The 23,357-nt window shown below is 41.2% G+C and overlaps 1 protein-coding gene across 3 annotated transcripts in view; it reads right to left on the bottom strand.

Annotated features, from left to right (window-relative positions):
- Window positions 1–23,357, bottom strand: part of osbpl10a (oxysterol binding protein-like 10a) — an 84,762-nt gene that overhangs the window by 46,200 nt on the left and 15,205 nt on the right. Inside the window, exons 3-5 of one of the 3 annotated variants that reach the window (XM_028596918.1) lie at window positions 20,187–20,266; window positions 16,784–16,852; window positions 10,085–10,282 (exon numbers count right to left, since the gene is read on the bottom strand). In XM_028596918.1, coding sequence (XP_028452719.1) covers window positions 10,085–10,282; window positions 16,784–16,852; window positions 20,187–20,266 — 347 coding nt within the window. Of the gene's footprint in view, window positions 1–10,084; window positions 10,283–16,783; window positions 16,853–17,344; window positions 20,163–20,186; window positions 20,267–23,357 lie in introns of those variants that run through there. The other 2 variants (XM_028596920.1, XM_028596919.1) reach the window with 2 other exon arrangements.

The following is a 23,357-nucleotide window of genomic DNA, read 5'->3' as shown; positions in this document are numbered from 1 at the left end:
CTATCCAACATGCCACCATCATGTCATGTTGGAGTTACTGTAATAACCAGGTTCCAAAGTTCATTACTACTGCATAGGCACAGCAGGGGTGCTGACACAGAGAAACAAAAGTTGAAACAAAAACATTCCAAACAAGTTGAACCTGCAACAATGAGAAATGGAGGATAAAGCTGCTGCTCCCACTGTATGCCTGAGCCTCCTGCCTGGTGTGCAGATGGGTCAGTGAGTGCTGGCGGGTCAGGGATCAACAGGGCAGTGAGAAGGCAGATCATGTGGAGATTCACTGAGGTGCAAAGACCACTTCCCCTGCACGACTGTTTGAAAAAGAGCCAAAGTTGTATGCATCTGTAGCTGGGTGGGGGGACATCTTACGGAAATGTAACAGTGTGGTGTTTATAAATATTATAAGAGATAGTGACCAGAAAATAAATGGGATGTACACCACAATGTGCCCGATGCCGCTGTTTGAGCATAAATCTACTGATAAATCAGCACACAGCAGCTTTCTGGCCTCTATTGTCTACAGGGGTGCATAAATCACAGTGCAAGCACACTGTTGACTCCAGCATTCCCTGGCCCCGTGCCAAACCCATCAGACAAGTTTATAGGCCTGATATGAATAAAGGAAGGAGAACAAATTAGGCTGGATAGACACTGCCTGCCTGGCGTGAGTGTGGAGTTTCTGTTGCGTGTCAGCTGCGTTGATTTTTCTATGTCTTTACACACCAGAAACATGTCTGACGTGATGCTGCTGCTGCTAGCCTTGTCTGTTTCCCATTGATAAAATGAAATACCATGTTAAAGCATTAATATATACTGATTTGATTACAGCAAAGACAAAGTCAGCAATAGTGACGGCAAAATAGGCTACAGAATATTTCGTTCTGTATTGACAGGTGCAATATTAGAAAATTGATTATTTTTTTTAAATAACATTTATATCAAAACCTAGAGACTTTCAAACATCAACATGTCATTTATTAATACGTATTTGTGTCTAAATGACATATAAACATCTTTTCTCATTCTATTTCGCTGGAAACACTTCCAACACGCTTGCGTGTCGCGTGAAAAATAGGCGTCAGTTCACGCACGCAGGCAGTGTGTAAGCTCTAACCTGTTAACATGGGAGCCAAAATATAAAAACGTACACGCCACGCAGCTGACACGCTCGCGCAACGCATCCAGTGTGTAACCGGCCTTACATGAGGAGGGAAGGAAAGCAGGAGGGAGGAAGGCTGAGAAGGAATAGAGGATGTGGAGAGAGAAACTAAATGATAGCATGAATCAGGTCCCAGGGAGCAGCAACCAAAAGTGAAAATGAATCACACATCAGAGGGCCTTGTATTCTCCGCCTGTAGAGAAAACACAAGCACCAAAGGAGTGTTTGTTTTGCTCAATGATCACACCATCTGCTCTATATTTACTCAAACTGTCCCAAGTTCACTTGAGAAGACAGAATTTGCTCCCGAGAGGTGAGAGATTACTCTCCACTCACACTGATCGCTAGTTGCTCTCTTTCTGTCACAGAGTGAATCATTTAGGGGAGATATTCTTAGCGAGACGAGGCAGACACACAGCGTGGCGCGTCTGAATAGGGAATTTAACAACTTGGAGCTTGCCAGGCCTTCAATGAGCAAGAAAGGCATGAAAGAAAGATCTCTGCATGAAATATTGATGCTCCTCCAACAGTGTCATAAGAATGACAAGCAGAGGAAGCAGATGAGCCATTGAGGTGTATGCCAAGTTTTGAATACAGTTTATCTAATGGTGTGGCACTCCCTACTGTTCCAGTTATATTAGAGGAGATACAATGTGCTCAGTTGGGGTCGGGTGCGATGCCACATGGGTGGCAGTGAAGGTCAGGGGCCTCGACGGACCAGACCCGGGCAGCAGACGCTGGCTCTGGGGACGTGGAACGTCACCTCTCTGTGGGGAAGGAGCCGGAACTGGTGCGGGAGGTGGGCGCTACCGGTTAGATCTGGTGGGGCTTACCTCACGCACAGTCTTGGTTCTGGAACCATACTCCTGGATAGGGGTTGGACTCTTTTCTTCTCCGGAGTTGCCCAGGGTGTGAGGCGCCGGGCGGGTGTGGGGATACTCACAAGTCCCCGGCTGAGCGCCGCTGTGTTGGAGTTTACCCCAGTGGACGAGAGGGTCGCCTCCCCACGCCTGCGGGTTGTGGGGGAAAACTCTGACTGTTGTTTGTGCATATGCACCAAACAGGAGTTCGGAGTATTCGGCCTTCTTGGAGACCTTGACTGGAGTCCTGCATGGGGCTCCAGTGGGGGACTCCATTGTTCTGCTGGGGGACTTCAACGCACACGTGGGCAATGATGGAGACACCTGGAGGCGTGATTGGGAGGAACGGCCTCCTGATCTAAACCAGAGTGGTTGTTTGTTGTTGGACTTCTGTGCTAGTCATGGATTGTCTATAACGAACACCATGTTCGAACATAGGGATGCTCATAAGTGTACCTGGTACCAGAGCACCTAGGGCCGAAGGTCAATGATCGATTTCATAATCGTTTCATCTGATCTGAGGCCGTATGTTTTGGACACTTTCGGGTGAAGAGAGGGGCAGAGCTGTCAACCGATCACCATCTGGTGGTGAGTTGGGTCAGAGGGTGGGGAAGACTCTGGACAGACCTGGTAAGCCCAAACGTGTAGTGCGGGTAAATTGGGAACGTCTGGAGGAGGCCCCTGTCCAACAGACTTTCAACTCACACCTCCGGGCGGAGCTTTTCGTGCATCCCTGTGGAGGCTGGGGGCATTGAACCCGAGTGGACAATGTTCAAAGTTTCCATTGCTGAAGCTGCAGCGAGGAGCTGTGGTCTTAGGGTCTTAGGTGCCTCAAGGGGCGGTAACCCACGAACACCGTGGTGGACAACGGTGGTCAGGGAAGCCGTCCGACTGAAGAAGGAGTCTTTCCGGGATATGTTATCCCGGAGGACTCGGAGGCAGTTGCAGGGTACCGAAGGGCCGAAGGGCTGCAGCCTCTGCCGTGAAAGAGGCAAAGCAGCGGGTGTGGGAGAAGTTTGGAGAAGACATGGAGAAGGACTTTCGGTCGGCACCAAAGTGCTTCTGGAAAACTGTTCGCCACCTCAGGAGGGGGGCGGGGAACCATCCAAGCTGTGTACAGTAAGGATGGGACACTGTTGACCTCAACTGAGGAGGTAATAGGGCGGTGGAAGGAGCACTTTGCAGAACTCCTGAATCCGACTAATACGCCCTCTATGTTAGAGGCAGAGCTGGAGGATAATGGGGGATTGTCGTCGATTTCCCAGGCGGAAGTCACTGATGTAGTCAAACAACTACACAGTGGCAAAGCCCCGGGATTGATGAGATCCGTCCAGAAATGCTCAAGGCTCTGGGTGTGGAGGGGCTGTCCTGGTTGACACGCCTTTTCAACATTGCGTGGAAGTCTGGGGACGGTGCCAAAGGAGTGGCAGACTGGGGTGGTGGTTCCCCTTTTAAAAAGGGGGACCAGAGGGTGTGTGCCAATTATAGGGGTATCACACTTCTCAGCCTCCCTGGTAAAGTCTACTCCAAGGTGCTGGAAAGGAGGGTTCGCCAATAGTCGAACCTCGGGTTGAGGAGGAACAATGCGGATTCCGTCCTGGTCGTGGAACAACGGACCAGCTCTTCACTCGCAAGGATCCTGGAGGGAGCCTGGGAGTATGCCCAACCGGTCTACATGTGTTTTGTGGATTTGGAGAAGGCGTATGACCGGGTCCCCGGGAGATACTGTGGGAGGTGCTGGGAGTATGGGGTGAGGGGTCTCTTCTCAGGGCCATCCAATCTCTGTACAACCAAAGCGAGAGCTGTGTCCGGGTTCTCGGTAGTAAGTCGGACTCTTTTCAGGTGAGGGTTGGCCTCCGCCAGGGCTGCGCTTTGTCACCAATCCTGTTTGTAGTATTTATGGACAGGATATCGAGGCGTAGTCGGGGTGGGGAGGGGTTGCAGTTTGGTGGGCTGGGGATCTCATCGCTGCTCTTTGCAGATGATGTGGTCCTGATGGCATCATCGGCCTGCGACCTTCAGCACTCACTGGATCGGTTCGCAACCGAGTGTGAAGCGGTTGGGATGAGGATCAGCACCTCTAAATCTGAGGCCATGGTTCTCAGCAGGAAACCGATGGAATGCCTTCTCCAGGTAGGGAATGAGTCCTTACCCCAAGTGAAGGAGTTCAAGTATCTTGGGGTTGTGTTCGCGAGTGAGGGGACAATGGAGCGGGAGATTGGTCGGAGAATCGGCGCAGCGGGTGCGGTATTGCATTCAATCTATCGCACCGTTAGACGAAAAGAGAGCTTAGCCAGAAGGCAAAGCTCTCGATCTACCGGTCAGTTTTCGTTCCTACCCTCACCTATGGTCATGAAGGCTGGGTCATGACCGAAAGAACGAGATCCAGGGTACAAGCGGCTGAAATGGGTTTCCTCAGGAGGGTGGCTGGCGTCTCCCTTAGAGATAGGGTGAGAAGCTCACTCATCCGTGAGGAGCTCGGAGTAGAGCCGCTGCTCCTTTGCGTCGAAAGGAGCCAGTTGAGGTGGTTCGGGCATCTGGTAAGGATGCCCCCTGGGCGCCTCCCTAGGGAGGTGTTCCAGGCACGTCCAGCTGGGAGGAGGCCTCGGGGAAGACCCAGGACTAGGTGGAGGGATTATATCTCCAACCTGGCCTGGGAACGCCTCGGGATCCCCCAGTCGGAGCTGGTTAATGTTGCTCGGGAAAGGGAAGTTTGGGGTCCCCTGCTGGAGCTGCTCCCCCCGCGACCCGACACCGGATAAGCGGACGAAGATGGATGGATGGATGGACAATGTGCTCAGCTTCTATTGTGAGGTTTCAACTACATGACAGGTTCTTAGGCAAGCATTGTTTTTTGTTCCTGTGGTGCATTACAACGCCCCGACACCATACAAAGCTGCTTTGTCCCAGTTTAAGACGTAAATGAGAGTCGTCTTTCTTATTCTGCAGCAAGGATCAGATAGTGACAGGTGAAAGATTTTCTTCTTATCCCTATAACCACTAAATGGGCAACAAGGTGAAACTATGTCCCTGAATAAACAATAAATAATGATTAAAGAAGAAGAAGATATACAAATGGGTAATTAGTGCTAACACAATTAGCCAATACACTGAAAATGTGCTATTTATCCAGTAAAGATGCCGTACGTTCACTGGTTCCAGCTTTTAAAATGAGGATTTGCTGCTTTATTTTTTCCCCATTAATTTAATATTGGATATCTATCAATGTTTGAACTGTTTGTCCAACAAAACAAGCAATTTAAAAAGGTAAGTGAGTGAGGTTTTGTCCTCGAGTAGCACTGTGAATATGCTTATGGCTCGATACGCATTCCTGTTAATGGTTTCACACTATTCCACTGATCTACGGTGGCAGTAATCTGCTAAGAAACGCAGCAATGTGCCAACAAAGGAAGTAAAGAGGAAGACCACAGGCTAGTAAACATAGAGGCAAACAATACATGATTTGAAATGTTTACAAAAAAAAAAAAAATCAAAGTTGCAAATGTTTTATGAGGAAAGAAACTTAACTTTTTTTAAAAGAAAACTTCACATGGCACCTTTAAATCTTCACCTTGAGCTCTAAAAACCATCGCCTGGGTAAACCCTGACAAACTTCCGGCAAATTTGAGATTTGCTCTGCAAGTCAGTCCCCAAAATCCAGGCACCAATCACAACCGCTGAGGCGACGGCGAGCAGCTTTTTGTTTACATTCAACATGAAAGATACCGAAGCGCAGCGTCACCCGGATCGTTGGTCTGATTGGTTGGACTATCCAATGCACCCAGAGGCATTTGAGCGACGTGCGACGTCCGTTGGTGACTTCCCTTTGGAAATGAACTATCAATGAACCTCTCCCAGACCCACTCTCAGTTACAACTGAGAAGGGTCTGGTGTGATTTATAGACCAATTCACTGATAAATCAAACAGACAACAGATTAGTTGATATGGTGAACTTGTTAGCAAGCAGTTGGCTATTTACACATCAAGCAGACACTGAGTAACATCATTCATGTATCTGTCTACCTGGCGAATGTCAGTCCAATACCCTCTCTCTCTTTTAGCTCTGTCTTTGATCTCTACCAACTCCTGAGGGAATTATCTGGCCTTTAGCTGTTAAACGCTTCGTTCCTGCTATTTGGTGCTGAGCAGTGAGAGTGAATCAAAAACATAGACTGTTAATATACAGTCTATGATCAAAACAAAGGTTGCATGCGTAAAACCAAAACAATAAGCAGAAAGATGCTAAAGCGCTCCGTAGCGCTTATCTACAACATTTTCCATGATGGCCAACATGACCTTCTCCCTGTCAGCTTCAAATTTTTTTTCCTGTGCCAACAGTTTACATGGACAGTAGTGTTTTACATTTAGAAAGCCTCTTGTCTCTCCTTGTCCATGTTTCTTCCTACTTCCTAACTGCTAAAAGTCATCTTATCTCCATTTCTCATCGGCAGAGATGTAACAAAGTAGGACTACTTCACTACTCTAGGCCTACTTAAGTACTAAAAGGCTCTACTGGAGTATTATTTTTTGCTCCTACTTCCACTTTTACTTCAGTACAAATTTTGATGAATGAAATACTTTTACTGTGATACATTTTTTTTATGTGCTGCATTGTTACTCGTTACGGTTGTGAATTCCTAACGCTACGGAGACAGTGTAGGTTACAGTGTGTGTAGTTTCAGCTATGTTAGCAACGTACGCTAATTATGTTCCTTCCTTATAAGTTACGTAATCGCCTCATGTTTCTTTTCATTACGGTTGCCTGTTCAGAAGTCAGAGACAATTTAAGTTTGTACTCTATTTAGCTATTGTTGCAGCAGATTAAGCTATTCTTTCAGTCTGTAATGAGTACTGAATGTTAACCGTTTTACCCTGTGATGTGAAGCTGCTAGTTTATCTGTATTTTGCTAGCTTGCTAACTTTCCACTGTACATCACACGTTACTAGCTAGTGTGTGATACGTTTTTTGGGGCTTTAATCGTTACTGTGCTGAAGAGGATGTTCATTTTACTTGCACAGTGTGATAATTGAACATTTTATTTCAGTATTTGCTAATAAGTGATTAATAACCCACTGTTATATGAGATAATAGTAGTTATAACAGCTGTGACATTTTCGGGTTTATTTCAGAAACTTCCTTCACATATCCAGCAATATAAAGCTTGTGACTGCCTGTAATGCACCATCTTACTGCCAAGTAAAAAGTTGACTCTACTTGGTGACTCGTGCTCTCTGATAGGAGCCCTGGAGTAGCTAATACACATTATCCAGCATTCACAGGGTTAAAATCTCAACAGTTACAATTATTAAAATGTTAAGAATCATTCCTTGTACTGCTGCTACAGTCGAAGGAATTGTGAGTGTCCTTTAGGCTAAACATTTGAAATAATATAAACAATATGATTTTCAAACTTTTGACTGCTTTCTTTAATAACTACATAACACAATACTTGTACTTTTACTTCCAGTACTTGAGTAGTACATTTCAAAATCAACTACTTGGGATACTTAAGTACAAAAAATGTTGAATACTTTAGTACTTCCACTTAAGTGTGGTGCTTAAAGAGCACTTTAACTTCTTCTCAAGTCACTTTTTTGATAGAGCACTTCTACTTTTACTCAAGTCTGGGTCTCTAGTACTTTATACAAGTCTGCTCAGCAGCCAGATGCACGGCTGCCTGGCAACAATACGGAAAGCACATTTCATCTTGAAACAAAAGGATGAAAGCAAAAATGCTGCAGCTAATGGCTCTATAGTTTGCAAGCCGGGCATACAATCATGCCTTCATCATGTATTTATCATTTTCACAAACCCAACTTAAGGCCTAGTCTGTTGCAATGAATAGACAAATTGCAGAGAGGCTATTAAGATGAGACAGGAAAAAAAAAACCTTCTCTTGAAAGATAAGCAGAGAGCAGTGAATGACTGTGCTGAGTGTATGGAGATGTGGCAGATGAGGACGAAGTGGTAACCACAACTGACAGGTCTGGTGACTGAGGTGGAAAGAATTAATGAGGATTTGAACTTCAACCTAAATCAAAAACTGATTGGCAATTTCAAGTGGAAGGATTTTAAGTAACTCAGGATGTGTAGGTCTGTCTCTTATGGAAATAGTAGTAAAATCCAGCGGGACAACATGGACAGGAATATTAAATGTTCCATATGGACGAGCTCCCCATACCATTTATCTTCTTTGTTGTTTGCACAGACAGACACTTTAACATCTCATATGATGATTATTAACGCACACGCTGACCCTGATTCAATAACATACGCTCCATCAGCTCTTCACTTTGTCACTGGCCATGTTAATCAGTATTAATATATACCATGAAATGCCAACAAAGCTGAACTGACAGTAAAGACTCAGCACACTGCAGTCGGTGTCAAGCCTGCCAGGAAGCCAGAAATTTCTGCTGAACTCACTGCACCAGTGGCCCACCTGAGATAAGTGTAGATGCTCTGAAGGCCACACAAAATACTAAATGATCAGACAGGTCAGGACAAAACTTTCTTGATAGACTTCATCCAAGTCTTTTCTGTTTAAACCCAACTCTAATATTTGAGGGTATTTTTTATTTATTTAAAAAAAAAAGGTATAATATTCAGTGCTTACCTCAGAAAACAATATGTAGACTAGTAGTAATCCCCTTCAATCATCACTTATAACGCACTATAGAAGTGTGTAGTGGTGTCTGTATCTGCAGAGACCCTGCCCTCTGCCCTCTTTTCTTCTTATTTTGGTGAGTGTGGGATGTTTGTGGGCATCAACAAAGAGCCTTTGGGTCCCACATGGGTGTGTAACCCCCAGCTGATAACAGTGTGCATGTTGTGCAGCTTGTTCTTATTTCCATCTGCCGCTTTGCCCCTTGCCTCGACACACAAGTCTAACCGACACAGACACGGGGAGAAACATGTTAACTGGTTGAAGCTCTGCATTCACTCATAATCCTTCCTGCCAAAGTGTATATGTTTTTTGTGCTTTAGAATATAACTGCCGTGCAATAATGCCACAAGATTGTTTCATTCCACTGATTCACTGCGTCGAACCGCGCTCCCTCTCTTCATACACTTTCTAGCTCGCTCGACCACTGCTTCGTTCTCTTTTTGGCTCTGAGCTGGGGAGGAGGGGCCTAACTTTAGCGATACTATACATATTCTACCTTTAAAGATAAATCTAGTTTATTCTGACTTATCCTGTCCACCTATTTGTTATAACAACAAGTCAATTGCTAAGATCTGGGAACGCATCAACATCCAGCAGGCATACGATTATACAGGTTTTAAACAACCACCCAGGTTTTAAACATATTCGAAAAATTCAAACCATAAAAGTATCCAGTCTTGGGCGACTCAAGGGACTACTACAAACTGCAAAGCAAGGTTCACATGATGACATGAAGACATGCGAACGTGTCAGTAAGCTAGTTTTCAGTAGCCTTGTTAGCTTGTCCACTTATAGTGTAAGAAATCTGAGAGAAGAAGCACATAATGTAACTGCTCTTAAAAAATCTTTAGCAAGGGGAAAAACATGGTAAGGCTTGTTAATCAACCTGCTGTGTATTTTTTTTGTCTGTCACATGATTTAGTTTAAACCAAAAAAGCACCTTTCACTGTGTCATTGCAAAAATGCAAAAATTTAAAAATGATGAAAGAAACTTATACAAACATACATACATACATACAAGATAAAATTGTAGCTTGCACAGTCTGCAGTAAACATACTAGCAGATTAGCTCACTAGTGGTTCGGCTAGCTTGGCTACCGCCGTCAGTCACTTGACCCTTGCCTAAATTTTGATCTACCAAACTTGACTTAGTTGTGTTGATAGTGATTGAAATGATGACCAAAACTATGAAAATAAGACCAAAGTTGTAATGAAACTAAATTAAACTCATGTTGTCTTGGCAAATCTATCTCCACTTGTTTAATCCCTATTTGTGTAACCCGTTTAAAAGGCAAAAACATAAAAAAATAAAAATAAAAGCCGAGGCATCTGCTTTGAATTTCAAGTCTCAAGGCCAAAGGGTAAAAAATTTTGTTATGCCTTTGACACCCACCTCTTTGACCTCCAGCAGCCGTCCCGGGTACATATTCATGGCCCGCCGAGCTGCAGCCGGAGATTTGTGGTGGGTGATGGTGACGATGTTGCTGGGTGAGGCCGCGTTGCTCAGGTGCCTCTGAGAACCCGGAGATGAAGATGGGGTTAGGTGGGGGAGGAGGGAGAAGCTACGGGTCCGACCAGAGGTTGAGGAGCCCTGGGGGGAAGCAGGGGGTTGCACAGAAAGGGAAAGAGAGAGAGTAGTGTGGGAATTCAAATGTGAAAGGAGCATGGTAATGTAAAGAAAGAGCGTGCGCCTAATAACTATCTCATAAATAAGGGTTTCTATTCCCCCAATCAAATAAGCTTTTTGTACAGAAACGTTTATTTTCTCAGCTTCTTTGGTATAAGCAAAATAAGATAAAACCTGCATATCAGTTTAAAGTCATTGGAATAAACCAGGTGGGTCACAACGCACTAAGAAGCATATAGTAATGTAGAAAGAGCTCCATGAGAATGCCTTCCCTCAGCTTTTATAAAAATCTTTTTTAAAAACTTCTTAAAGACAGTAGCAAACGTTAATAACGTTAATGCTAGCTAACATTGGCAATACCTGTAAACCAATAAAGCTGTGTGGGGTTTGGTTTTTCCTCATTTTACTTACTTACTCAAAGTTACTAAAATGAGGTTCTCTGCTAATGCTGTACAGTTTAAAACCAGGGCCACAAAGAATCTGTGACCGCAAAAAAATCCTCAGAATTACTGCATATTTTGATCAAATAAAAACATTTATACTATAAATGTTGTGTAAACAAATAACTGGCTATTGGCTATTATATATTTGTCAGAGTTTGACAAAACTGCAACTTTTCACTTAACAGATGTGACTCAGTTTTAGCCTTGAGGCATTTTATCTGTTTCCGGGTTTCTTAGATTACCAGAGCAAAATGACCCGTATTTGAGAGAAGACTGTGAAAGAAGTTCCTGTACTGTATACATGAGGTAGCTTACTTAGCCATTTCACTCACACCAACACCTCAAACATTTTACAGTTTTTTATCAAGTCATCCAAGAATCAGTGAAAAAAGCAAATCCCCACAAGAAGCTGGAACAAGTGAATGTTTGCGTGTTAAATACATGTTTATGTTAATGTATTTGCATTTATTTATTTATTAATAGTAATTTACTTGCTTGTATCTGTGTGCATTTGATCAACATTCTCTTGGTCTTTTTGCGTGTATTATTTACACTTTTAAATAAATTATCATCATTAACAGGTTTCATATAGAACATGTGTAGGGAGGTGGAAAGGCATGTTTTTTTCAGAGAACCCAATAGTTTGGCCTCTAGTTAACCAAATTCTCAAAAATATTTTTTCCTGACAAATGCAACTAAACAGTAGGTGCCACGACCAGGTTTGTGAATTCAAAAGTAGAAAAAAAAGGTAGTGATCATTTGTTTTTTGTTTTGTTTTTGTTCTCTGTGCCGGAGCTAAAGTCAAATCACATTCTTCATTTTGATGCCTCCTGCGCCTTCCCTCTGTTCCTCTTGTCTCTTCAGTTCACTGACCTCACACAGGCAGCCATGTCAGACCACTATCTCTCTCTTCTGTCTTTACTCTGCATTAGTGTACAGCAGCGCAGAGAGACAAGGCACCAGCAATGTATCCCTCAGAAGAGCACAGAGGTCTGGTCACGGCAGCAGTGAAAATAAAATAGATCAAAGATCAAATAAACAACTTCCACCCCAGGACACTCACTCACTGAAAGGGAAACCATTTTTTTTGCAGTGATGCTGCTCGCTATGCGTTAACCCAGGACATCAAACCTATGAATAACATGATGATGTAACAGTCACACACACGACTAAGCATGAATTGCTTGTTATTCTGCTCCTTTGAGTAGATTTTTTAAGGATAAAACTGCATATAAAAACACCACAGTTTGAAAAAAATTAGAGCATTTTCTTTGTGATTCGATGCAAACACTAAATAGAGGCGGTTATGGTGGGCAGGTCCTTGTGTGTCAGAAGAAAATAATCAGCTTACAGGAGAGAACACTGTTGTATTGTGAAAGGCTAAGCCACGAGGCGTGAGTATGCAGAAAAGGAAACAGCATTTCAGGAGTGCGAACCGATAAGACACGCTGAGGTTTCGTCCTTCAAAATTGGCACAAAGCCCCAAGCATTTCAGTAAACTGGAACGGAAAGAAGATGTCCGACCAAGAAAATGCATAGAGGAAAATGAATGGGGGGAGGAGTGATGGAAGGAAAAGTATCAAGCATAGGTTTGAGGAACATGCTAAATATAGGGGTTGTAATGCCTAAATTGGACTTTATATGATCAAACTAAAGCTCTATCAGAAATATGGTCAGTATAGCATGGCTTTACAGACTTAAGTTTTTACAAGGGTAGACACAAGAAACATAATGTGCAGACCAGGTGCATATCGGTCAACCAAACGCCTGTCTAAACAGGTATGTCTTTATCTGATCAAAAGCATGATCACCTCAGGTCTTAAGACGGACAGTAAATTTAACATATTAGACCTAAGTGAGCAAGAATGAAAAGTGAGTGTGAATATGCATCACGTGTATACATATACTGTATATAGATCATGTTTTAAAAACAAGAAAGAAGAGGCCAGCAGGCTGGAATGAAGAAAAATAAAGAAGTACTTGAAACACATTGATTTACATTGGAAAAAGTAAAGAGTAGAAAAGTTAAACTTTGTTTAACTTTAAGGACTTTTATGACTTCAGTTACGGAAACAAACGATTTGTTAAGAAGATTTCTGCAGTAATCTTTCGACCTTCAGATTTATATTGGAGTCACCACACAGCAGAGTCAGAAAGAATATGAAAAATATTGCATGGTTCAATAAAGAAAGCAATACAGACACCATAGAGGACACATACACCACTGCTGTGACGTCTACCCTTACAAACCAAATTTGAAAATACAGCCATAATATAAATTTAAGGTGATTTAGGACCGTAATTGGGACTCCAGTCTTCTAATCATGACATATGAAGAGGCAAGATGTGAACTCTGCTTGACAGACTAAGCTCATGGGTAAAAGAAGTCCTGACGCTTGCTGCTTCACAGGTGCTCTGCTGTCACTCGACCGTGGTGAATTTTAGGTGAATTTCATGATTTTCAATGTATTGCCATATAATCATATTCCTACTGTAGCAGGAACTTGGTTTAAAGCCACACACACACACACACACACACACACACACACACACACACACACACACACACACACACACACACACACACACACACACACACACACACACACACACACACACACACACACTTTATTCAAGCAGAAATTAAACAACATTATCAGTCCCACTCAGAGTCCACGGTGTGACTCTTAGTGCCCTTCCTGCCAGGAGTTGCATGTAGTTACACATGGGCTGTGTTCTAAATCCCATATTAACATTCATACTAAGCAGGGTTTTTCCTGGTTTAGGAAGAGCCTTTAAGGGATGACTACGCAAGACAGTAAGCACGATTGGTCCGCCTAAAGTAAAGGAAATGTCTGGGTTACCTTATTTGACAGAAATCTATGCATTTTCTTGTTATTTCTGCCCATTTGATAAACAGAAATGTCTATTATGCTTGAGAAAGGGGAGGCAGTCAACCTACTGTTCTGCTAGCTACGTGGAGATGCCGGAGGAGGACGCGACTTGAATAACACAATACTTTAACCATGTACCCAAAATTAATCAAATAATAAAGAATAGTTTGTATTTGGAACTCACATTCAAAAAGATTTATAAATAAAGTCTAAACTAAAGCAGTTTAGGTGGTAATTGTCAGTGTGGAAATATAGCAGAATGTTTTACCAATGGGAAAATACAAGTCAGAATTGCAGTTTTTAACTAAAACTAAAACTAGAGGTTGTATATAAAATGAGAGAAGGTCCAGATGAGTGTAAAGTTGGTCTGACATATCTTACTGGCCATTCAATTAATTTATAGGATAATTTGGACTCGTGACCTCAGTATTTCTAAAAAACCTGGCTACAGCCCTGTGTGTTACTGTACTGAATAGCTTTATATTGTACTGTATTGCATTTAAAATCTACCAGCGATGCTTTCACAGGCTGTGCGGAAGCATAAAAAAACTCATTTGGGGCCTCTTATCTTTCTCTTAACTGGATATAACTGAAACTCTGACACCAGGACAATTAAGTTAGACTTTGAAAGCAGCTACCAGAACAACCACTGTAACTGGACAATTGGACAGAGGAAACGGATAATGTGCATTGCAGTGCCACTAATCTATCAGGGCCAAACTCTCCTACTTGTCCTGATGAGAATCTATAGAAAGCTCCAGCCACAGAGATAAAAATGTTCTGCTTTATTGAACAAGGAGCTTTCTTACACTGTCAATGTGGTGATGTCGGTAAACTGTCAATGTGGCTGCACAGAGGCAGAAAATTACCATGTTTTTTTCTTGTATACAGTGGATCAAATGATTTTGACTCTAGCTTTGAGGATATTATGTACTTCTTAGTTCCACCAAATTATAAACAAAGCAGGTGCTGGCAATGGAAACCTAACCAGTATAGTTATGAAAGGAAATATAAGATACATGTGATAAAATACAGTAGCACTAGATTATTTGGCTGAGTTTCAAAGTTCATTCTTGACTTTAAAGACAGCAGTTGACAAAATGTCATCATCATGAATAGCTACATAATGGACCGTTTTTTATCATATCAGCTGATGGAGTTGGCCAAGTTGTCATGGAAATGTAGATGTTCACTATCATGAAATCTGTGTGAAACCAACTGAAGCTAGATTTGTATTTACCGGGAGTTCTGACATAGATACCAACAGTTTAGGTTTGGATTTAGAGTTCAGTTTCAGATTTCACTCGCTGATATCACTCAACAGGTGCATCATACACAATCGGATCTTATCATGCTTTAAAAAGGATAATTCCAGTTTATTTCAACCTGGCGTATAAATGTGGCCATTGTGGCTCTATGGGTCATGCTAACGTTACACTGGATACCTGCGTTGTAGAGATTCAGGAAAACGAGTACCAGTGCAAAACAAGGTGTATCAGAAACAACCTGCGCAAGCCTCCGACCAGCAAGAATGATTAACAACTAAATTATAAAACAAGAAGTCAGCGATTATGGCTAACTGCATAAAGTGGCAGTCTAACTTTTCTTTGTCTCTCTTTCATTAGGTGCTATTCCATCCACATCCACAATTTGTGCATAAAAAAATCTGAGTGGAAATTGAACCTTTTTAAAAAGCGCAAAAAAGTTGTCATGCTAGGCGCTGAGGTAAAAACGTTGGCGTATCGACAAAAGCAAAATGCAACGAAAACAGATTCTGTGAATTAATCATATCGTACATGAAGCATGTGTCTTATGTATCCACTGAAGAGACAAGAACATCCAATCTGTGTGGAGCGATGAGGAGAAAATAACCTTCCTCAAATTAATACATTAAAACAAATCACATATTCTTCATTGTTTTCCATTGTTTCAGGTTTGATTGGAGCTCTTTTAATCACATCATCTTGTTGCCTCTCCTTCTGAAATAATTGATGGCACCAGCTGAAGAATGAGCACCACCAGCTGTTTATCTCAATGAACCAACTCCTAATAGTCGCACAACAGTAGTTGATAATGGAAACACGCATTCATTTGCATTTTCTTTTGTGTGGAAAAGTGGCAATTTTCTTACTCATATCAAGGCTTATTTGTGTGTTGGGATTATAGAGAGAGATCAGAGAAGTTTTGCTTTAGCCCAATGGCAATTTATGAGGTTACAATTTGTGATACAATTTTACAATTTAACAATATCTTTAGGTGTTCCTGCTATTTTGTCCACCGCCTATGTCTATTAAAAACAAGTAATGTACTATCTATGCTGAGGAAAAACTAAAATACCAAAATACTCAACCTCATACTGTATTTGTTCTTCTACCTCATCAACTTCAAAATAAAAGCCTCCATAAAGCAAGTTAAACAAATATTTACTAAATCTGTATCGATCAACAGTATAAAATGGGTGAGGTCTTTTTTTAGTCGTTTCTATAAAGATCAGGACAATGAACCCTGTCCTGGTCCTTTTTGGGTAATAAATCTGCAAAACTTTTTCTGTTATCAGAGATGTCGCAGAGCCTCCACTGCTGGCTGTCGCATTGCTGAAGTAGCTGCGATAACAATCTGAGAGGCAGACAGTGTAGCTCAGGGAAGGATTAGACCACAACAGTGGGTACAGTAATAACAGCTGCTGCAGTGGCAATGCCCCAAAGTCAACGAACGGGAACAAAACGCCTGTTCAGATCCACAGGGCAGAAGGAAAAAGAGAGATAGACTGTCTTCCTCCTTCCACCTTTCCATGCTTATCCAATTTTCTCTCGTGTTTTGACTGCTTTTCTCATCACGGCTGAGCAGAGTAATTGGACTTTCCCCTTGCTCCATCTGTGCAGCAGTTTGAAGTGGTGAAGAGCTACATGTTGAATAAGCGAGCCGGTTATGAGGCAGCATATTGAGGCTGTAGTATTTAATTGTTTTAAAAAAAGACAAATGTCTGTGGGGAAAAGCATGGGAAAGAAAATGTACACTGCAGGACAGATGTTGCAGTTTTCTGTCTTTTCTACTGTTTGAAGGTGAAACTATATCTTTGTCAAACAGGAAGTATAGTGCATCTTAAGTGATGTGTGTGTTTGACTCACCAGCACCTCCTGGCCTCCTCCTGCTCTTTCCACACTCAAGTGTTCATCGGAGCCCTTCAGCTTCCTCACCTGAAACCAAATTCACACATACAAACAAATTAATGGAAAAAGAAACATGACGAAAGATTATGCTCCAATGCAAGGCACCAGGGAAGGTGCTGAATGGTTTGATAAGTACAAAAGAAGCATTCCTCCTATATACTGTTCAACAGTTTGTTAGTTTTTGTAGTTTTAAAAAAATATTTATCACAGATTTAGGTAAGATAACCACAACATTCACACTTTTTGGTTTTCTTTTGACAGTGACGTTTGTCTGCAAAATGTAGCAATGTAGCAAAAGTTTATATCATACAACCGGTTGTTGCAAAGCCAAAGCAAACCTGGGATTATACCACAAAGAACACACAGCTACAAAAGGCTAGTCTATAGCACGTAATATTAATGGTATTGGTCTCCTCTCCCTGCGTGTTGCGTTTAACGTGAGAATGAGACCTAAGATGGCCTGGATGAGTGTATATATTTCCTACCTAAGAGGGGTTGTGCTGTGTTAAACTGACTCACCCAGCCACTGCGTGGTTTCGCGTTCTTGGAGCCGGGCCAGCTAGCATCGGTCATCGGGAGCGACAGCCTGCTCGTGTGCTAGGAAAAGCTCCAACATCTCTCGTTGACTTTTCCGCCAGCCCGCTCTTTGGTGTGTAGTTCAGGTTTTAAAAAGGTGTATTTACAAATGTGTTCTTGAAAAACAAGAAAACGTCTCCTCAATCATAAACCGTCTTTCTCTCCAATAGCGTTTTCCGTGTGGAAGCGTGGCTTTCCAGTGTCAGCCTGCAGTGTGCTCGCTTCCGTCTTACTCCTTCCGTAATCATTTTAAAATCCTAATCTCTCCCACCAGTCCCTGCAGTACTGTGTTAAATCGGCATCCACAAACACCCCCCCCACCCCCTCATGTTTACATGTCAGTCTGACCCTTTCCATCAGCTAACCACAGCAACTAGACACTAGACTGATCGCAACACTATAAACAATCCCATGCCTAAAATTCACCATGAAATTCCTTCAGTCCTGGACAGCTTTACTGTACGATGAGAGTTTCATCCACCAAGTCAACAAATATAATTACTGTTTGGCACAGTTGGCAGTCATGGACATTATGCTTTAAGCTAGAATCACCAGCTTTAAAGAAGCTAATTTGTAAAACATCTTGGCTTTTATACTTTTTGAACATTTATACTTTTCTCCTGCACACCTTTCAATTTAATGCAATCTAATACAACAAAACCTCTTAAGTACACCCTTAACATTACCATAGAGTTGACTCAACACCTCTCTAACACTGTCAATAAAAACTAAACTTTATAAACTTCAAAGCCAGGATTTATGGCAGGTCAGTTTTGAATTGCATTCGATTCAAGTTTTCACAATGATGAACAAATACACAAATGCAACATTTCAAAACACTGGAAATGTCCCTTACATTTTTGCAAAAGCCGTTGACTAGTAAACATCCATGTTATAAAATCAGTCACTTCAGAACTTGGCTCAAAACATATTTCAAGCATCCCAACATCAGCTTGTTCATTCACAGCTGCAGCAAAGAGCAAGAGCAAAAACACCTTCAGAGCTTCCATGTACAAAATCAACTTTAATACCAAAAGTTTGCCAAAGAAATAATAAAGTTTGGATTACTTCTTGCCTCATTCTCCGCTAGATCAGGCAAATGGGGATACACCCCACAATAAATACAGACATCACCCACACATACAACGACTAATCCCTGGAAGTCTACACTAAAACCCTGCAAAAATGCCCAAATATGAATCCATGATATTAAAAAAGTGTGGTTGTGGATAAAAGGTAGTTCTACTACACCCATCACAGTAATCTTTTAGAAATGAGCCCACAGAGACATGAAGATAAAGTGAAAGCAGGGGTATTTTGTGACACTCTCATCCTCAAATAAAGCAGCATGAGTGTGCTGCCATTTTTTCCTAAATCGCTAAGTCTTCTGTCAATGGAAGTACTAAAAATATTCTCAATTTAGACAAGCAGGAGAAGTTACACATGACACTTGGAAGCTCAGCTCTGCAAGGAGTGTCCGTCTTGGGGTTTTTCATCTCAAAAATACTTTATTATTTATTTATTTTAAGTGCATCCATCCTGTTGTCTATTTTCACAAAATTAAGCATGATTTAGCTTATTTTTTTAATTTTTGTTTTTTTAAGTGGGGTGCTCAGTAAGAAAGAAATAAAACACACAGACTGATTTCATTAATTAGGAAGCATTACTTGTTGTCTGCAGAGACATGGCATTTATTTGGCTGACATTTATTAAGGTCTGCAACTGTGGATGTACCATGTGTTTGTGTTCATAGGGAGAGATTGAAGAGGGAGTCAGAAAATGAAGGACATCTCTCAATAACACATGAAAGAAAATGAGGTTATATAAATTGTATTGAGACCAAAATCCCCCAATTGAGTTGACTCAGTATGGTTACTTTCATGTAAAAAAAGATATTTGAAAACTTTTAACATCTGTTTCAACTTGTTTTCATCTTAATACAAGTTAATTCATCAAAAATACCTAGACGTGAATCCACAGCCTATTAGCTTTCTGAGATGTTAAATACTTCACTATTCAGCATCAGCTTTTATTAAGTTATGTCGCTGCTGTTTGTTAAAGATTGGTTAGATCGATTGATTTGACCAGTTAGCTAGCAATAGTTACATCTTTACTGGGTGTAAATATGAAGAAACAACTAGTTTGTGTGGAGTGTAAATGTCCAGTTTGTAAACATGTGTGTTGGAACTTGGCTAAGTTTGAACTTACGGAGATGCAGGTGCAGGGGGCAGGTTGCATCAGCAAGAGGCTGCTGCAAGACTTTATAGAGAAAACAAGTAATTTTAGGAGGCCAAGATGATGATAATGACAGGAGGAGAAAGAAAGCAGGGAAAGAATGTTAAAACTCTACAGGGAATGTTGAATGAGTGTCATGGGAGATGATGCCATTTCAATTGAAAAATGGCATGGGAAAATAATATCTGTCACTTTTAGACTCACTAAAAAAAAGCCAATTGACTAAAAGCAGAACAGAAAGAAAGAGAGGGCCCGGACTTTTTGGGACTGTATAGAGGGTTTTCAGCTGGTGGAGGACCTGCATCTGCACACAGACTGACAAATTGTTGAACTCATGAAACTGACCTGAGTTTACTGAAATTGGAATCTTGTCACGTTTGTAAAACAGACACACAACAACAGAGTAATCTCAAGGAAAATGTGGAGGCTTTCCGCAACATAGAGCAAAAGCTTGGACCAGAGTTATGTTAGATAATGTGGTTTACTTTCTGCTTGAATAAAGAGTGTGTGTGTGTGTGTGTGTGTGTGTGTGTGTGTGTGTGTGTTTTACCTTGGCACTGCTGTCAGAGTGACGTCTGGCACACGCTTGGAGCTGATTGATCCAAAACTGCTGCATCTTGGCATCAGAGGCTAAAGACACACAGAGAAAAAAATACATTAATAAAATTACATGTCTAAACATCCTTTATACACACAAGACATTGAGAATCAGCAATAAACCCTTACATGAGTTCACTTTCCGATTAACGTGCAGTTATAAGAAAGCCATCTGCTTTAAAGTGTCGCCACATCCATTCAATTTTTATTATTGTACCATGACTTCCATTTCCACAGATGAACTTTAAAGTATTGCCCTAGGTTCATGCAAAGCTCTTAACATCAGCTGAAAGAAGATGCCAGTAATCACAAGATAATTAAAAAATAAAATAAAATAAATAAAAAAAAATAAATTGAGTCTCTTTGTAAGAAGATTATTTAATAAAAGGTCGCTATTTTAGTTTCAAATTACTCTCTAAATACCTTTTCAGGGCTGCCCCCACAATACAAGGAATAAAGTTAAAAGAGCAAAATGCTGAATTACTGTAATATCTGAGGATGGATGCATATGATTTACACGATTTTGGGAGTTTTAGGAACCTGGGAGGAGTTATACAGGTAATTAATAAACAGTGGGTCATTTTATTTTTGAATCATCAATTCATTTTTAAGGCTATAAATAATAAAATGTCAGAAACTTGGTTAAAAAGAAAAATGATAGGAAAAATGCTGTTTTTAATTTCCCAGAGCTCAAGGTAATGTCTTCAAATTAAGAGTTTTTTACTTATCAACAGTCCAAAACCAAAAGATATTCAGTATCCTCAAATTTAACAAGCTTGTTGATTGACTGATTTTTAACTCCTGGTTAAGGATCTGGACAAATGATCAAGTACTGGCGATACAAACTTCATATAAGTTGCAGCCTCCTGTAAATCTTTTTAGCTCCAACATCATTAGATCAAGTCCAGATGAGGTTCACAAAACCTGAACCGATACATCGAAAAGTGTTTGGACCCCAGACGTGGTTTACTGAGAGGAAACGTGGCATGATAGGAGGCGGAGAAACAAACCCACACGTACATAGGGCAGGTGGTGGGTGTATGAGGTTTCATTTCTTTTTTTCAATGGGGCAGCAGCATCTCTAGCCAACAGCACTTGCAGGCACTAAAGTTGTTTTCGTGCAAGCTTAACCCAAGCTCAAGGCATCATTTGTCCCAAAAGTTGACATGGGTCTATAGGGCACAAAAACAAACTGAAAACAACAGATCGATGCACATTAAAAGGAATAGATTGACCTTTTGGAAAACACGCTTATTTGGTTTGGATTGACACCACTCTCATGTCGGTTCAGTATGAGCTACAGCCAGCATTTTAGCATAAGCTTTCCTCTTGCCTCCAGTCTTTGTGCTAAGCTAAGCTAACCGGCCGCTAGATATACTAGGTATACAGTAGTGGTAATAGTAGCAGCAGCTGTGTAGCTATGTTCGCTATACAGACTGAGACTGGTATCAATCTTCTCATCTAACTTCCGATAAGGAAAATTCCCAAAATGTTGAACCACTCCTTTAAATGCATTTAAATTGCATAAAATTATCAGGGAACATGCATAATCATTACAGAACAGGTTTTAAGGTTTTATGTAGTGACTGCCTTAAGCTACATCTTTGAAGAAATCAGTGAGGACGACCTGCTGGTAGTCAGTGATCTCATTTATAGCCAAATGATTATATAACTTGCCGACTGTCTACCGGGCGATATGACCCTGTTAACTCCTGAATGATGTCCTAAGGGCTGTGTATCACATCTGAACCTTTTCATTTTCTCATCTATGCTAAATTGAACATTCGGTATTCAAGAGACAGCAGCGACTCATTTGGCCGAAATGCGAGCCTCACAGGAAGCAGCTTGATACTCTATGCATGCTTGTGGATTTTTCCCCTTGGCATAGAGACAATACACCCTGTAATCTAAACACAAATAGCCAATTGAAGCCCAGATTTGCTGACTAACACAGCGAGCTGCAGCCCTTCCAGTTGAAGGAGACGCTGACTGTCTACTTGTCTTGACCCGCTTCAGGTCAGACTGGAAAATAATATCCTTCTGATCCCATTTCACTGACTAATTATAAGAGAACAAGGTCTTAGATGAGTCTGATAATATTGAGTTCAGACTGTAGGTCAATCCCAGCTGGAGAACCAACAGAAGAAAAGCTGGGGCAGCTAGGCAGTTTTCTTTTGTTGGCATCATTGGGCAAACATTATATAATAACCTTTCAGCATATTGCAATTCAAGTCTGAGAGAAAACTAGACTTCCGCACCTCCTCTTGGCGCTGTTTTCAGGCTTTAGAAAATCCAGCCATGACGGGGGACTTTGGCCAATCACAGGCCATTTCAGATAGAGGCCACGACAACTCCGCATTTTGGGGTGTTTTTAGTCACAGATAATTCCCCCTAAAAACAAGCTTCAACAAGCAATCAAAACTAACGTAGTAAAGGGCAAAGCTCTTCAAACTAAGAAGGGAAATGTATATGCATTGCGTTTTAAGTTTAAAGGTTCTTTGTTGACATAGTTTAAATTTTTTTGTCAAACATTTATCTAACTAACAATTTAAACAACATTATTTATCACGTGAAACTATACTGTAGGTGATTATAGGGTTAAAGCATTAACACAGCAATTTGTGTTGCCTTTTTTCCTGTATACAACCATTATTATAAAAAGCATGATAACCAATTTCTCATTATTTGTTATTTGTGAGATGATATAAATGTACATAAATGCAGGAAATTCAACATTTACCAAAATTGCTGGTCACTTGTTACACGTACAACTGAGTGCAACACCATTAATGCTTTTGAGAAGAGAATGTGTTTGACATTTTGGGTAGAATTTTGTATCATGTGTCGTACGACATGGTTCATTTGTAGCATACTGAATTCTTTAATCCACTCTTATTTAAACTCTGGCTGTCCAAGATTTATTGAAGTATTTTTTTGTATTTTTCTCTTGATTTTCATCCAAATAAAAGCTTTAAACGTGGAAATGAATGCAGCTCTCGCTCTTTTAGTGACTGGATAACGAGGATGGATAGCTTCATTAGATTTATCGTACCACCGATATGAAACTTTAAACTCTTCTGTTCGGTGTGAAGTGTTTTTTTGACTTGCTGATGGAAAGTATTTC

Source organism: Perca flavescens, chromosome 14, assembly GCF_004354835.1.
Source record: "Perca flavescens isolate YP-PL-M2 chromosome 14, PFLA_1.0, whole genome shotgun sequence".
NCBI classification, from domain to species: domain Eukaryota; kingdom Metazoa; phylum Chordata; class Actinopteri; order Perciformes; family Percidae; genus Perca; species Perca flavescens.
The sequence above is the reverse complement of the archived record's forward strand: the minus strand, read 5'-3'. Positions and strand labels throughout refer to the sequence as shown.